At 39.9% G+C, this 15021-nt stretch overlaps 4 protein-coding genes across 4 annotated transcripts; 2 read left to right on the top strand and 2 right to left on the bottom strand.

The window, feature by feature from the left end:
• Window positions 1-529: 529 nt before the first annotated feature.
• LOC107267729 (tctex1 domain-containing protein 1-like) lies at window positions 530-2194 on the bottom strand. The gene is made up of 4 exons (XM_015739754.2): window positions 1676-2194; window positions 1389-1582; window positions 1127-1320; window positions 530-1054 (listed from the first exon to the last, which is right to left on the bottom strand). The coding sequence occupies exons 1-4, from the start codon at window positions 1683-1685 to the stop codon at window positions 889-891; spliced, it is 564 nt and encodes a 187-aa protein (XP_015595240.2). The 5' UTR covers window positions 1686-2194; the 3' UTR covers window positions 530-888.
• Window positions 2131-5558, top strand: LOC107267756 (eukaryotic translation initiation factor 3 subunit B). The gene is made up of 10 exons (XM_015739803.1): window positions 2131-2266; window positions 2653-2848; window positions 2912-3224; window positions 3296-3652; window positions 3726-3868; window positions 3953-4088; window positions 4171-4366; window positions 4433-4613; window positions 4697-5046; window positions 5142-5558. The coding sequence occupies exons 1-10, from the start codon at window positions 2131-2133 to the stop codon at window positions 5234-5236; spliced, it is 2103 nt and encodes a 700-aa protein (XP_015595289.1). The 3' UTR covers window positions 5237-5558.
• A 75-nt stretch (window positions 5559-5633) lies between these two features.
• Window positions 5634-8507, bottom strand: LOC107267759 (CDP-diacylglycerol--glycerol-3-phosphate 3-phosphatidyltransferase, mitochondrial). Its single transcript, XM_015739811.2, has 8 exons — window positions 8347-8507; window positions 7813-8014; window positions 7608-7730; window positions 7231-7508; window positions 6823-7097; window positions 6514-6750; window positions 6242-6451; window positions 5634-6140 (listed from the first exon to the last, which is right to left on the bottom strand). Exons 1-8 carry the CDS (start codon window positions 8376-8378, stop codon window positions 5938-5940), a joined length of 1560 nt encoding a protein of 519 aa, XP_015595297.1. The 5' UTR covers window positions 8379-8507; the 3' UTR covers window positions 5634-5937.
• Window positions 8508-8609: 102 nt separating this feature from the next.
• On the top strand, window positions 8610-14896 carry LOC107267754 (intraflagellar transport protein 172 homolog). Its single transcript, XM_015739800.2, has 9 exons — window positions 8610-9000; window positions 9121-9264; window positions 9326-9438; window positions 9517-9702; window positions 9784-12013; window positions 12092-12652; window positions 12746-13189; window positions 13259-13579; window positions 13690-14896. Exons 1-9 carry the CDS (start codon window positions 8962-8964, stop codon window positions 14857-14859), a joined length of 5208 nt encoding a protein of 1735 aa, XP_015595286.1. The 5' UTR covers window positions 8610-8961; the 3' UTR covers window positions 14860-14896.
• The last annotated feature ends 125 nt before the right edge of the window (window positions 14897-15021 follow it).

Here is a 15021-nt window from a genome sequence, read left to right as displayed (position 1 = left end):
CATCCCTTCAATCGGAAATTATCGAGAGAGAATGTGTCGGATTCTACGTGTAAATTCGAGTTTTGTGCACGCACCTTTAGATTGTCAGTTTTCAAGTCAGAACGAAAGCGGTGAAGGACGCGACCGATCGCCGTGTTCTGTCGAAACTTTGAAATTCTCGTTCGCTTCGCTTTTATATAATAAAAAGACGCGAGGATGAGCGCATGGACATTCCACCGCGTCCGCGCGGTATTATTTTTCTGTATCCCTGTATCAATACGAAATATAATTAACAATGGACTAAAATTATAATTATACAATTATTACTTCGCCACTTTTGTTTCACTAGTAATCAGTAAAATCTTCGATTATGATTATTATTACTAATCATGATAATATATTGTACTTGTCGCTGTTATTATATATATATATATATAAATATATATATATATCAAACACATAATATATTAATTTAATAACAATAAAGAAAATGTAAAAATTACAAAAAGACGCCTTATTTCTTTATTCGACCAAAGTTACCAAGAAAGTAAAACTCAATCGCTCTCGTAAAAACTCTTTTATGAAACTGTGACACGGAAGGTAATGGAAATATGTCACTTGTTTCTCACCTTTTGTAAAATGCAAATTTCTACTAAATAATGTTGACAGCACGGAGTCAGGAAACTAGTAAATGTAAACATTCTCGAAAGTCATATATATTAATTTTTAAAGGAGTAACATAAATTCCTGGAAAGTGACTTAAAAATGTGCAAAATAAATATCAAACGTTGCCGCGAATAGCGAACGTTTGACAATGAGTAATAGGAAGCTGAAAATTTCATGAATATCACTTCATACGATAAAACCCTTAGAATTTTTAAGGATCCCTATGAAAGGGCCAGGGACATTCTACTCGTAATACAGTCCTATCACAGCACCAACAGCATATAAATCTGTGTTTTCAAATATATAAGTAGAATATGTATCCCTTTCAACATCCCAAAGACGACTTAAGCCCATATTTATGCTTTGACCAGTCTTTTCGATGATCGTCATGGTCACTACATACTTGTACCTAAAATCGCAGTAAAAAGCCGATAAATCTGTCTTATCGACGAATGGTGATTTGGTTTGTTTCTGTGATTACCGATCGTAATCCTTCTTGAAGATACGATTACGAATTTCGATGGACATATCTTGACAGAGTTTCATGCACACCGCAGGATTGTATTTCATTCCCTTTAAAGTCATAGTCATTACGTCTTCTAATATTTTATCAACCACTTCACACTTGAATGGATTGTAGGAAGCAAGGCGATAAGTATTCTGATATCTCGGTACCTATAATCGGTAAAGTAGAAACTTAAAGTACATTTTGGATGCTAATTTCCGAAAGATTCTTTCTTTACTTTGAATCCACCCTTAGTACTTCTATAAACTGCACTGGCTCTGTAACCCAAAAGTAATGACATATTACTCATGGTCCCTCTCGAAGGTCCACTATCAGTTGCTCTCGAAGATTTATTTTGTGCAATAAATGGCGGCATTTCCATTGGCTTTGATAATTTTGACTGACCACTTTGATGTACAGATATCCGAGACACTATAATAATAAGGAATATCATGAAACCATAAGAATATAAGATCAGTTGAATTATGCTAACACTTTGTACGCATATCATATTGCATTACTTACTGAAAGACATGATGAAATGAATAATTCCAGGCGTCTGAATGGAAGAATAAAGACTTCGAAAATGCTATGATATTCAAAAACACATGTGGTTCTTCGATGATCCACGATGAATAAATGATAACGGTAAAACGAGCGTCATCATATCCCTTAGCTTTTAATAATTTCTGATAAAATATTTTCAAAGCTGCAATAGTTTTGTGCACAAATTAAACTGCCGGCTCAAGGAATGAAACAAAAAAGAGATGCATAAGTTGAGGGCGTCTGAATTCACATAACTTTGCTCATGAAGGAAAGACGAATTTTAAGGTAAAAATTACGCATAAATGATGGAATTCATAAGCAGCCGGTGCGTAGAGTGCGCCTCCTGGTGTCATTTGATAGCGACCGGCTCGAGGAAGGAAGAGCTGAGTTCTGCCATTTTCATCGGGTAGTCCGAGTGCGCAGAGGTTTCCAAGATGGCAAAGAAAACGGTGCCGGATAAAACGCCGCAAAACGAAGACGCTGTTAAGAATAACGAAGACACGATGAACGATGATGAGGAGCCAAACTTTAGCGATCCTGAAGGTTTCGTTGACGACATCACCGACGAAGGTATGCACACTTTTGGACGTAGTGACGTCTGGCATATATTCGCTGCTCACAGCATGGTTGCATATGGCCGTATACACGGCGTAAAGCAACCTAACCACAAACAGATTAATAGTATAGTGGATTTATGAACAATGCATGTAGATTAAGAGACTCTTTTCTATTGGATGTTATAGGAAGATGATCCTTTTAAGAGATATTTTAACTCTTGGACTAAATATGAAACAGACTTTCTGCTTATCCTTGTAATATTTGTTGTGAAGTTTTGATCTTAGGAGCAGTGATGAACAGTGTACTCGATTCACTTACTTTTACTTAGTTTTGTATTACTGATAATGTTTCAAATGTTGCGAATGCAATGATTGTGATTATGTTGTTCTCTTTGACAGAACTTCTTGGTGATTTACTCAAGCAAAAGCCTTCTGAGACGGATGGTGTAGAAGCAGTTATTGTGATTGATCGAGTACCTCAGGTTGAACCTGCGCGTCTTGAGAAACTGCAAACTGTTCTCCATAAACTGTTTAGTCCATTCGGTACTATTGTGAATGAATACTATCCCAAGGACGAGAATGGTGTTACTAAAGGGTATGTGTGAATATAAAAGGGACTGATGTTTATAAATTTGGATGATAATGGAACTATTTACAGATATGTCTTTTTGGAGTATAACAATCCTTTAAATGCACTGGCTGCAGTGAAGTCAATGAATAACTACAAGATTGACAAAATGCACACGTTTAAATTGAACCTTTTCACTGACTTCAAGAAGTTTGAAGACATTCCTAAGGATTGGGAGCCACCTAAGCCACAGCCGTACAAAGCTGCTGGTGATTTACATTATTATCTTTTGGATCCTGATGCATACGACCAGTTCTGTGTACTTTGTGGTAACGGGTCAGCAGTTAATGTTCAGATATGGCAAAACTCAGCTCCAGAACCTAATATGATTGAAGAACGTCCTGTGAGTACCCAGTTTTTATTAATGATTCTACAAACTTACATGACTTACAATGATTTTCTTTTCTTGTATAGCGATGGACTGAGACATATGTTAAGTGGTCTCCATTGGGTACTTATCTGGCGACTTTCCACAAGCTTGGTGTTGCACTTTGGGGTGGTCCGCAATTCTCTCAGCAGGCGAGGTTTGGCCAGAGGGGAGTAGAATGCATTGACTTCTCACCCTGCGAACGCTACTTAGTGACGTTCACACCTCGTTCAGATGGCAGTTCTGATCAAAAGCGTCTCGTCATCTGGGATATTCTTACTGGACAAGAGAAACGCTCTTTTTCCACTGATGGATCTTCGGTGTGGCCAATTTTTCGCTGGTCTCATGATGACAAGTACCTAGCCCGTATGACGAATGACGGTCTCAGCGTATACGAGACACCTGTAAGTTCCTACCCTTAAAGCCTTTGAAAAAGCCTTTGAAATACTTATGAACGTTTGTAAATTTGCTTCTCAGTCATTTGGTCTGCTCGATAAGAAACATATTAAGATTCCTGGAATTAGAGACTTCAGCTGGTCTCCAACAGACAATATTCTTGCTTATTGGGTGCCGGAAGATAAAGATGTCCCTGCTAGAGTTACTCTTCTCGAGATTCCCAAGTAAGTTATTACCATTAAACAAAACACTTACTCTAATATCAGTCTTAATTTTGTACTCTTCATTAATTACTACTACAACTTCAGTCGTAACGAGATCCGTAACAAAAACTTATTCAACGTGGCGGATTGCAAGATCTATTGGCAGAAATCTGGCGATTATCTGTGCGTTAAGGTCGATCGTTTCGCCAAGAGAAAAGAGAAGACCGAGCAGAAATATACAGTAAGAATATCCGCCATTATTCACGTATAAAACAGAAACGTTTGGTCAACGTAGTGCATGGTTATATAATTTTTGTTTGCAGGGAATGTCATATAATTTCGAAATCTTCCACATGCGAGAGAAACAAATTCCAGTAGACAGTGTGGAGATTAAGGAACCAATTCACGCATTCGCCTGGGAACCAATAGGCAATAAATTCGCCATTATCCACGGAGAAGTCCCCAGCGTCAATGTGAGCTTCTACGAGGTTCGATTTGGACATCAGCCAGGGCTCTTAAGTAGGTCTATTTCTCGACAAATCACCCATTATTTATATGCCATTATCCCTAATTTACCGTTCACAGAGAAACTGGAAAAGAAGGCATGCAACCACCTGTTCTGGTCGCCATCCGGACAGTTCATCGTCCTTGCAGGATTAACTATCATGGCTGGAGCTCTCGAATTCATCGACACTAATGACTTCACGATCATGAACACGACAGATCATTATCAAACTTCTGATGTCGAATGGGATCCTACTGGACGGTAACTGTTCCTTCTATTAGTACTAATAATTTAACTAAACCATCTACATGACTTGGTACCAAAATCTGCAACCGTTATTCCAGTTACGTAGTAACAGCTGTATCCAGCTGGAAGACCAGTGTAGACAATGGATACTGGATCTGGACGTTCCAAGGTCGTATATTAAAGCGAGTAAATCTGAACGCTTTCAATCAACTTCTCTGGCGACCCAGACCACCCAGTCTATTGTCTGCCGAACAAATAAAGGAGATCAAGAAGAACTTGAAGAAGTACTCGGCCCAATTTGAAAGCAAAGATCGCATGCGCCTCACTCGGGCTTCCAAGGAACTAATTGAGAAGCGTTGCGCCCTTATGAAGGCATTCGAGGAATATCGTTCGAAGCGTATTGAGGAGTGGAACAGTCAGAAGAAGCGTCGTCTGGAGTTGCGTTGCAGTAATAATTTCAATATTGATTTATACATATATTAGTAGTCAATAAGATTTTGAATTTAACGATACCAGACTTTATTTTTCTTCATTCTGTTTTAGATATCGACACCGACGAGTTGGACTCTGATACGAAGAACGTGGAGGAAGAGGTTGTAGAATTTTTCGTCAAGGAAGAAACATTCATTATCGATTAATTACGTATCGGTGACCATACTTCCTTGCCTGCCGGGATTGGAAACCTTTAGTGCGATACCGGTGGGCTCTGCTCCTTCTGTGTGCATAATGACTGTCCCATACGATCATGGACATCTTCTGCGTTATTTTTGTGTCGTCATCGAGATCATCTCCGTAGTTGCAACGTTTCGTTTGAAACGTGGCGATCGAAGCGCCATCAAATTCTATCATATTCCGTACAGAATACATCAACAGAATAATCACTCCGACAATATTGTCGCGCAGAATTTCTTTTTTTATTTATCAGACCTCTTTCAGAATAAAATACCATCCACTCGAGAATCACGATCTATCGTCTATAATAATCCTTTGACCTTTAGTCCAATTCCTTTTTTGTTAAATATAAAATTAAACTTGTTTAACAGAATTAATCATTTATTTTGAAAGATAACAGGATAAAGCATCACGTACAAAAAAAAAGTATAGAGGAAGATTTGTGGTAACTTCTAATTCCTTGTCCTTGCTTTTGATAATTATTGATTCATCGGAAATACAAATTTTTGTCGCGGATCAACACGGAAGCGAAAACGAAATGTCTGTTTGATGTTAAAAATTTTCATAATTATGTAATGTTCAGCAGCTTTATCTATCCTAAATTAATGTTCTCGCGTTTTTGACTGCGTAAAACTGTGAAGTTACGGTAGAAGACAGTCAGTGAATTTCAAAAGTAATAGCGAAAGAAGATAACCGCCGCGCATACCCAGGCTGGTGGAATCCTATCCTTCTGGGTAAAGGACTTCCTGGTAACTGGTGTGGCGCACGAGAACAAACGCTCGTGCTCTTTCTCCAGGGCGTCTTGCAATTTTTCATTCTTCGTTACCACCGCTACTTGTGTTTCGAGATCTCGTCTTACTGATCTATACCCTGCAAAATTAAGCCATTTTCATTTGTACTGTTATATTGAGGATTTTATCAATTTCATGTATACGTAAACAAATACGATTCCTTGTCACAGAAATACTTACCAAAATTAGGAGAGCCAATAAGTGTCATACAAGGTTTTTGTTGACCAGGTAAAGAATACCAAAGACCTTTTGCATGATACGTCCAACCTGGACGTATAAACTCCCATAGAGTAATTCTGTCATCCTGACCCTTTTTTTCACAATCTGCATAAAATGATTCCTCTATTTTCGTATAGGCCGCTGGTATACCCCTTGCTATACCTTTTGCACCTGTCAGATAATTTTTGGAACTTTATTAATTTATTAATTGACATTGTCTAATTAGTACTTACCAAAGAAACCATTAGCTGTGGGATGAGCTGTAAGTAAGTGACAAGCCGCCTCAGTGTAATTCAGTATTGCATTTCTATAGTCGTATGTTAGATTGAAGTACCCAGTGGCTAATCTTAGGGTTGCTCCCAATGGAGCTGTTTCCAGGATGCGAAGAGTCACATCACTGTCGTGGTGAATATTAAGCTGTCCCATTTGAACTAATGGGAAGACCCAAGTGTCCGTCTCCGATGCTCCTGCTGCCGATTGTAAATATTAAATAAGTTCAGTGAAATGTTATAAACGATTAAAATAATTTATATTTACTTTACCAAGTTGGTTGAGCTCGGAACGTTTCTCCATCTCATCTTGGAAAAGGGTTTGTATCTTCTCGGAAGCTGCTGCAGTGAAGTCCTTGCTAGGACTCTTATAAGGGTGGGCCTTAATTGTTGAACTATAAGAAGTGGTACCGTCCAGAAGTAAGCGAAAGCTAAATTCTCCAACTCTTTCAACCAGATTTCCATAAAAGTCGCAGAGTTCTTTGCAGTCCTCTATCATGAAGTAACGATCCTGTCGATTGGTGAAATAATCATTGCTCAGATTGGCACTAAAATTTATTAAGTATATTATTGGAATGTGGATTTGATATTTTGAATTTCTACTAGTTCAATGTTTTTCAATGTAATTTTCAATTTAATTTTGAATTTCTACTAGTTCAATGTAATTCATTTAAAACTTACCCACTGATGATGAGAGTGTCATCGAAGAGGTAGAGCTTCATGTGCTGCAGACCGATCAACTCATTGAAACGTTCAGGTATCAGGGCTTTCAGAACCCCACGCAGCTTGGGAGTATGATAGAGAAATACATTGCACTGTGAACTCCATTTACCATTAAGAAGAGGTTCCAACATTTTACGAGAATTAACTCGTCCGCGTGAACCTCTCATGTAATCCAATAAAATGTTCACTTTTACCTCACTGTTATTGGCCATTAAATTGTTTTCTATGGCTGATACCTAATTACACAAAAATCATTGATTATAAATATTTCTTCTTACACAATATCATTTGACAGAAAAACAATTTGATTACTGTATGAAATAATATGCCCTTACCAGTTCAGTTTCTAATTTGCCTGTTCCTAGGTATAATGAGGCCAAGGTTATTCTTTTTCGTGCTGTTTTACATTTTTCTAAAAGAGTAGCATAAAATGCAGCAGGCTCATGTATAATAGTTACCTAGAAAAGGTTGTGTTGGAAATAAACGAATAATTAATATAAATAAAATTACTTCCACAGTGAAAAGAGAATCATTGCTTACTTTTGAACCATCTACAGGAAAACCTGGCGAAGCTTTGTGCAACCAAGATAAACTATTTATTTCAGAATGTGTCATCTCGATAGCTGACAATTTTTCTTCATCCAACATAGCTATTTGAATTTTACACCTTGCGATACAAAGGTTGACACTGTTTGGCCTAAGGTCTACTTGACCTCCAAATGCTACCTTTGATCCATGAATCCTGAAAGTTCATTAAAATTCATTTTATAGTTACAAATGTTAAACAAACATTCATCCAAATGTATAAAGTACATTAATGGGTTCTGTCCATCAAAGAGCAAGATTATTTTAGATAATACTTAAACCACCTAACAAATATTATTTAATAGGCATTATACAGTATATTTTCTATTATTAAAAGTTATATTTGATAGAAAACCACAACTGTATATATAGACGTAATCTACTTGTCAAACAATATAACCCTTTTCTATTACGTGAATTATATGTATATTTAAAGAATCAAATATGAAATGACACGTGTAATATGACATTTAAAAATATTCGAATTACCCCTTTAAACTTCGCAAAATTGTATGGTGCATGAGTAAATATTATAACATTAATAATCTTCTATTAGCAAAAATTAAAACAAGTAACGACAGTACCACTTCTTCGAACAAGGAGAACTGATGAAAATGTACGGAACGTTCTGCGCAAGTCGAAGCGACACTATGACGTTCGTGTTTTTAAAAAAGACAATTTTCTTTACCAAATTTCTAAAAAGTGACAATAAAGTAAAATACTGACTCACAATTAATTTGTTAATTATTTTATAGCAATTTATAAGGCGGTACGGATGATTTATAAACACGAGCATTGCCAAATAATAAGATATGTATACATAAGTAATCTATACGATTTGATTAATTTTTATAATTTCAATACTAAACTTTATTCCTGCGCTTTATTTTTTTATATCCTACAACAAAGTTCTTATTTTAATTTATGTTATTCATATCAAATATAAATGTATATAGGATAATCATTAACTATATTCATATAGCACATGTTGCTAAGCAACTCTACCATACACAATACTATCTACTGGCATGCTGGCAATCGTACATTAAATCTAAGACAATGTATGTTTATTATCTTTTTTAATAATTAAGTATAATTAACGGAATGTTACTAAAGTACCTTGGGTCCTTGTTACCTTCACAGGTGAGTACTGCAATTTATGATTATGACAAACCATTTGATTCTGTCTCTAGTGTAATTCAGCAGCTTCTACCGTATCATTAAACCTTTGTAATTACATTAATTGTTTTAATATTAATTTAGGAAGGCGAAAACAGAGTCGTAGCTATAGTCTGGTCACCAAATAATTTAAAGCTAGCTGTTGCTTCTACAGATCGTTCCATATATCTCTTCGATGAAAAGGGAGTCAAGAAGGACAGATTTTCAACAAAACCAGTAGATGCAAAGGTACAATAAGAAGTTTAATTATACAGACTAAATATCATTGACTTAATACAATTAATTTCAGTTTGGCAAGAAGAGTTATGTCATTAAAGATATTGCTTTTTCACCTGATTCCACAAAGATTGCTGTTGGTCAAACCGACAATATAGTTTACGTATATAAAATAGGCGAAGACTGGTGAGTGTGAAATCCTTTTAAAGCTTTTTATTGTGTGTATAAGACTAAAAACTTAACAAATACATGACCAATTTTCAGGGGAGAAAAAAAGGTTATCTGTAATAAATTTGGACAAAGTTCAGCAGTGACCTGCTTGATATGGCCAGCAGAAGGACCCATCGTAGTGGGTCTTGCTGATGGAAAAGTACGAGCTAGTTTACCAAAGGCCAACAAGGCTCACACTTTATATGCCTCTGATGCCATGACCATTGCTCTTGCCACTAAGTAATTATTTAATATCAAATATAATTAAATATGAGACTAGTATTCAAATTTATCTGACAATTTCATTAATTTTCTCCGCAGCATCCGAGGTACTGGATTCTTATCTAGCCATGCGGATGGCAGTATAATACGCTACTACGTAGCGGACGATAGTAGCGCGGAACCATCCGGACGTGTGGTCACTCATGGAGTTCCAGCTTATGCTCTGGCGTGGCCACAATCTCATATTCTTGCAGCAGGATGCGACAAGAGGCTAACATTTTATGACTCTCGTGGGAAACTGGTGAAAACTTTTGATTACAGTCGCGAGATTGAAGAAAAGGAAATGACGGTAGCCTGTTGTAGTCCTAGCGGACAAAGCGTAGCTGTCGGCTCCTGGGACAGAGTACGCATCCTGGATTGGAGTCCTAGACGCTCCGTCTGGGAAGAATCCAACATGCGCGCATTACCTAATCTATATACAGTTACATCCTTGTCCTGGAGACGAGATGGTTCCAGATTGGTAATTGGTGGACTGTGTGGTGCTGTGGAACAATTTGAAACTGTTATGAAGCGTGCTGTAGTAAGAGGAAGTCATGAGGTAGCATATGTGGGTCCTAGCCAGGTCGTCGTTAAGCCATTAAACAGTAGAAGTCGTCCCGTAGTGATTAGATCACAAACTGGGAGCGAGATAGAGGATGTCCGCGTCCTGGGACGTAAGGATAATCACATAGTAGCTCGCACAGTAACAACTCTTCTGCTGAGTGACATTGAATTAAATCTTCTCAGTGAGATACCCTGGGAGGATAAGGGTGGAAACGAAAAGTTCTTCTTCGAGTATCCTGGTGTCTGTCTAATCTTCTGCGCAGGAGAATTGACGATAGTTGAATACGGTAAGAACGAGGTCCTGGGATCTGTAAGGACAGAAGCTGTGAATCCTCACGTAGTGAGCGTCAGAATAAACGAAAGACATGTGCCAGGAATGGCGGATAATAAAAGACTGGCTTATCTGCTGGACCCACGTACAGTTCGCATAATAGATTTCCTTACCGGAGCCACCATAAGCATCATCGGACACGACGCTAGAGTGGATTGGTTAGAACTGAGTGAGACGGGTCATAGACTTCTGTCGAGAGATAAGAAAGGAAGACTTTGGCTAAGCGACGACCAGGGTGGTCGAACTTTGTTATTGACAGGAACCAGTTTTGCATCTTGGGTACCGGGAAGTGATGTAGCTGTGGCACAGACAGGACAGACTCTTGCAGTCTGGTATAACGTTGATGCTCCAGAAGCAGCTACTCTGATTTCCATTCGCGGAGACGCTGTAGATATACTCCGTGAAAATGGACAGACTTCTGTTATGATTGATGAACCAGGGGGTCGTGTGGCGTACCTCCTAGACGAAGGACTGATAGAATTCGGAACTGCTTTGCATGATAACGACTTCGGTAGGGTCGTACTGTTTTTAGAGGAGCTCGGTGATAGACCCCAGGCTGAAGCCATGTGGGAGAATGTGGCTAGAAATGCCATGGCTGCCAGACAACTCCTAATTGCTGCCCGATGTTATGCTGCATTGGGCGATATAGCATGTTCCAAGTTTCTGAGGGACATCGTCGAGACTGGAGAACAATATGCCAAGGAAACTGGTAGCGAAACTCTTGCGAATCCAGATTGCTGGGCCAAAATGGCAATACTCAATGGAGAATTAAAGACAGCTGAGGCTATATATCTGGAGCAAAATGAACTTGATAAAGCACTGGACATGTATCAGAAATACTGGCACTGGGAAGACGCTTTGGCTCTAGCACAAAATCGAGGATGGGTTGGATTAGATGAACTAAAAGACAAGCATCTCTCTTGGCTTCTTGAAAGTGGACAAGCTGCGAGGGCTGCTGCCATAATAGAACCAGACAATCCTAGACGAGCTGTTAAACTTTACCTGGAGGCTCGGCGTCCGGGTCGCGCTGCTCGCTTGGTCCTGGCAAATAACGAACTGCTGGAAGATGACTCATTAGTCAGCGATGTTATAGGAATACTTAAAGCTGCAGATCTTATGGAGCTGGCTGGAGAACTTTTGGAAAAGACTTCCGACGCTACTGGAGCTATAAAGTGTTACGCGCAGGCAGGAATCTTCGCCCGAGCTCTGGAACTGGCTAGGAAAGTAGAACCAAACTCGGTAGTAAGTCTTGAAAAGGAATGGGGACATCATTTAGCAGCAACTGGACATTACGACGCTGCGATTAATCATTTCATCGAATCTGGTGAAACAGCCTTGGCTCTGAATGCTGCGATAAATGCACAGCAATGGCGGAAAGCTTTACAGATAGTACAGGTGGGTTGACTTAACAAACATGACCTCCACTGTAATTGCCATCGATATACAACTAACTATTCTTTATCCTAATCATAGGTGATTGAGAACGATGATCCAGAGATACAGAAGCAATGCGCCAAATTGGCAGAGTACTTTGCATCTGTAGGAGACAAGGACATGGCCGAAAAGTTATTCCTACGAGCAGGCAAAGCACAACGTGCTATCGAGGTCCACATACAGTCTGGCAACTGGTCCAGAGCACATGCTGTCGCCGTGGAACACATGAACCCGGATGAGGCAAACGAAGTCCTAGCTAAACATGCAGAGACCCTTCAGCAAGCTGGTGATCTACGCCAAGCAGAAGCTCTCTTCGTCGCTATTGAGCAATACGATTCAGCTATAGCAATGTACAGAAAAGCTGGTCATCGTAATGATATGATCAGGCTCGTCGCAAAGTACAGGCCTGACTTGCTTCAGGCAACTCACGCTCATTTAGCCAGAGAACTTGAAGCTGCTGGTAAGCCACGCGAGGCTGAAGAGCATTTTCTGGGTGCTGGGGATTGGCGTGGAGCTGTTGCTTCTTACAGATCAAACAACATGTGGGAAGACGCCCTGAGAGTGGCCAAACAATCTTCTGGAGACAAAGCAGCGCAGCAGGTGAGTTTTCTTTTTAAAAAAAAAATCAAAACCAATCAGCATTTTCTTGTGCAGCTGCTTTAAGGATGAGACCTTATTTGAATATTCTTACAGGTTGCTTTAATGTGGGCTCGCACCCTGGCTCCAGAATTAGGAGCTAGATTACTGATACGTTTGAACTATTTAGACTCATGTTTGCAACTTGCTTGCGAAGCCAATTTATTTGATTGGGCCTTGGAGATTGTGAAGTACGGGACCTCTGATCAGAAAAAGGAAGTGCACTATAGGCACGCAATGGCTCTTGAAGATGAGGGTAAATTTTCTGACGCCGAGAGAGAGTTCATTCAGGCGGACAAAGCTGTGGAGGCTGTACAAATGTATATACATACGCGTGAATGGGAATCGGCTGAAGAAGTCGCACAGACACATTGTCAAGATGCGTTGCCCCAGGTCTTGATAGCTAAAGCAGCGGAAGCTGCTGAGTCTCAGGATTACGGACTCGCGGAGTCTCTTTTGCTCAGGGCGCATAAACCAGAAATCATAGTCGAGCACTACAAGGTTATTTCTCCATTTTATATGTTTACCATACCGTCAGGATAATACTAAGAATATTTTGAACACCTTCAGAAAGCGGGTATGTGGTCAGAAGCGATGCGGGTCTGTCGCGAATATTTACCTACTCAGGAGGCAGCACTGCGTCGAGAATTAAGCCAACGAAATTCAGGACTGGACGGTGGAACTCTGGAGGAGGCTCGAAGATGGCTCGAAGTAGGAGAAGTTAGAGCTGCGCTCGACATCCTGATCCTGGATCCACAAGCACCAAGAACGGCGCTTATTCAAGCTGCGGATATTCTACTCCATCAAGCCGATCCTGAAACAGCTATGCAAATAGGTGGCGACTTGGGTGCACGTCTGTTCACCGTTGGGGAGCATGCTCTTGCGGCTCAGGTAGTTCCTAGGTTTTGTTATTCATTAGGAAACTAAGAAAATCGTGAGAAAATATCTTAAACTTTACTCTCCATACTTGACAATTTATATTACTATATACTTCTACCCAGGTATTCCTACAAGCAGACAGACTAAAGGACGCCGTGAACGCCCTTGCAGCCGTTGGTGAATGGGGTAGAGCCAAACGCATAGTGCGAGAACTCGCCCCTGACCTAGAGCCCTACCTGGAGGAAAAGTATAAGGAATCCATGATAAAAGACGGTCATGTAGAGAGATTAGTAGAAGTGGATGCTGGTGCAGCGCTAGATATACTAGCACGCAAGGGGCAATGGAAACAGGTATTCGAGGCAGCCAGTAACCAGAGTCCTGAACTCCTCCACAAGTACATTGCACAACATGCTGCGCAACTTCTGAAATCAGGTACACCTTTGGAAGCACTCCGTCTCTACGTACAGTACGGTGCACCGACAATTACACAAAATTACAATCTGTACTATCGCCTCTCGGAGATGGTGCTCAACTTCAAGGAATCGTGCAACGACTACGGATATCTTAGTCAATTGCGTACAATGCTTCTTAGTTTGACTAAGAGTATACCTTCATCGGAGCATGGTGACAGGTTCGAAAAGCTCCTCCGTGCTACACATTACTCTTGTGTCAAATGCGGATGTAAACCATTTCCTGCTTTGTCTAACCTGGTTATGAAGACCTCGATATCCCTTCTGCGTTACACCGACATCCTCGTGGCTGATCGTTCTTACTACGAAGCTGGACTCGAAGCACGCTCTGCCGGTTTGAATAGCGAAGCTTTTGTCTTCTTGAACCACTTCCTGGACCTGGAAGAATGTATAGAGGAAGGCGACGGTAGTCTCCTCGACGTAGACGACCTCAGAGTCACAGACTTTCCCTTAGAAGTACCACTTCCTACAAATTTGAGCTTATCTGCTGAAGAACGTGAAGAAGTTAGAGAATGGGTATTAACCATTTCCATGGATAGGAGAGTAGAACAAGGTCTACCTGTAGATCAGCGTGGAGTGTACATAGGATCAATAACCAGCTCATTGACTTCCTCCAATCCTTTACCCGAATGTGTCCTAACTGGATATCCCATACGTGGTCCAGTTATTCGATTCGAAGGTAGTAGTGCCCGCGTGGCTGATAGAGACAACTGGAATAAACTAATGAGTGCTGCTCGACACGCTCCCCAGGACTCGGCTTTGAACGACATACTTGTCTTCGTGCAAGAATGGTGCGGAAACGTTCCCAATTATTCCTTCTAAGATGCAATCCTTCTAGCACATGCGTATTACTATATATTAAAATAAAATATCAACCTGACCCGAAACACGGTCTTGTATAGGATATTAAAATCGTCTCCAGGTCGACGAAACAACCTGTCCAGCACGGTTTCTAGTTTTTGTATTTATTAAAATCATTTTGTA

Source organism: Cephus cinctus, unplaced genomic scaffold (assembly GCF_000341935.2).
Source record: "Cephus cinctus unplaced genomic scaffold, Ccin1 Ccin1_scaffold0457, whole genome shotgun sequence".
Lineage (NCBI taxonomy): Eukaryota > Metazoa > Arthropoda > Insecta > Hymenoptera > Cephidae > Cephus > Cephus cinctus.
Note: the sequence above shows the minus strand (reverse complement) of the source record. Positions and strands in the feature narration are given on the sequence as shown.

What these genes read in the sequence shown, in the direction of transcription:
- LOC107267729 (XM_015739754.2), bottom strand. An exon ending in GTACTAAGGGTGGATTCAAA is followed by an intron (nt 1,321 to 1,388) that starts GTAAAGAAAGAA and finishes TACCGATTATAG; the next exon opens with GTACCGAGATATCAGAATAC. An exon ending in TTCAAGAAGGATTACGATCG is followed by an intron (nt 1,055 to 1,126) that starts GTAATCACAGAA and finishes CTGCGATTTTAG; the next exon opens with GTACAAGTATGTAGTGACCA.
- LOC107267756 (XM_015739803.1), top strand. Translation starts at nt 2,131, where the DNA reads ATGGCAAAGAAAACGGTGCCGGATAAAACGCCGCAAAACGAAGACGCT. An exon ending in TCAGCGTATACGAGACACCT is followed by an intron (nt 3,653 to 3,725) that starts GTAAGTTCCTAC and finishes TTTGCTTCTCAG; the next exon opens with TCATTTGGTCTGCTCGATAA. An exon ending in GAATGGGATCCTACTGGACG is followed by an intron (nt 4,614 to 4,696) that starts GTAACTGTTCCT and finishes CCGTTATTCCAG; the next exon opens with TTACGTAGTAACAGCTGTAT.
- LOC107267759 (XM_015739811.2), bottom strand. Translation starts at nt 8,378, where the DNA reads ATGCACCATACAATTTTGCGAAGTTTAAAGGG. An exon ending in GCAAATTAGAAACTGAACTG is followed by an intron (nt 7,509 to 7,607) that starts GTAAGGGCATAT and finishes TTGTGTAATTAG; the next exon opens with GTATCAGCCATAGAAAACAA. An exon ending in GACACTCTCATCATCAGTGG is followed by an intron (nt 7,098 to 7,230) that starts GTAAGTTTTAAA and finishes AATAAATTTTAG; the next exon opens with TGCCAATCTGAGCAATGATT.
- LOC107267754 (XM_015739800.2), top strand. Translation starts at nt 8,962, where the DNA reads ATGTTACTAAAGTACCTTGGGTCCTTGTTACCTTCACAG. An exon ending in GGTCCTTGTTACCTTCACAG is followed by an intron (nt 9,001 to 9,120) that starts GTGAGTACTGCA and finishes ATATTAATTTAG; the next exon opens with GAAGGCGAAAACAGAGTCGT. An exon ending in AGCATGCTCTTGCGGCTCAG is followed by an intron (nt 13,580 to 13,689) that starts GTAGTTCCTAGG and finishes ACTTCTACCCAG; the next exon opens with GTATTCCTACAAGCAGACAG.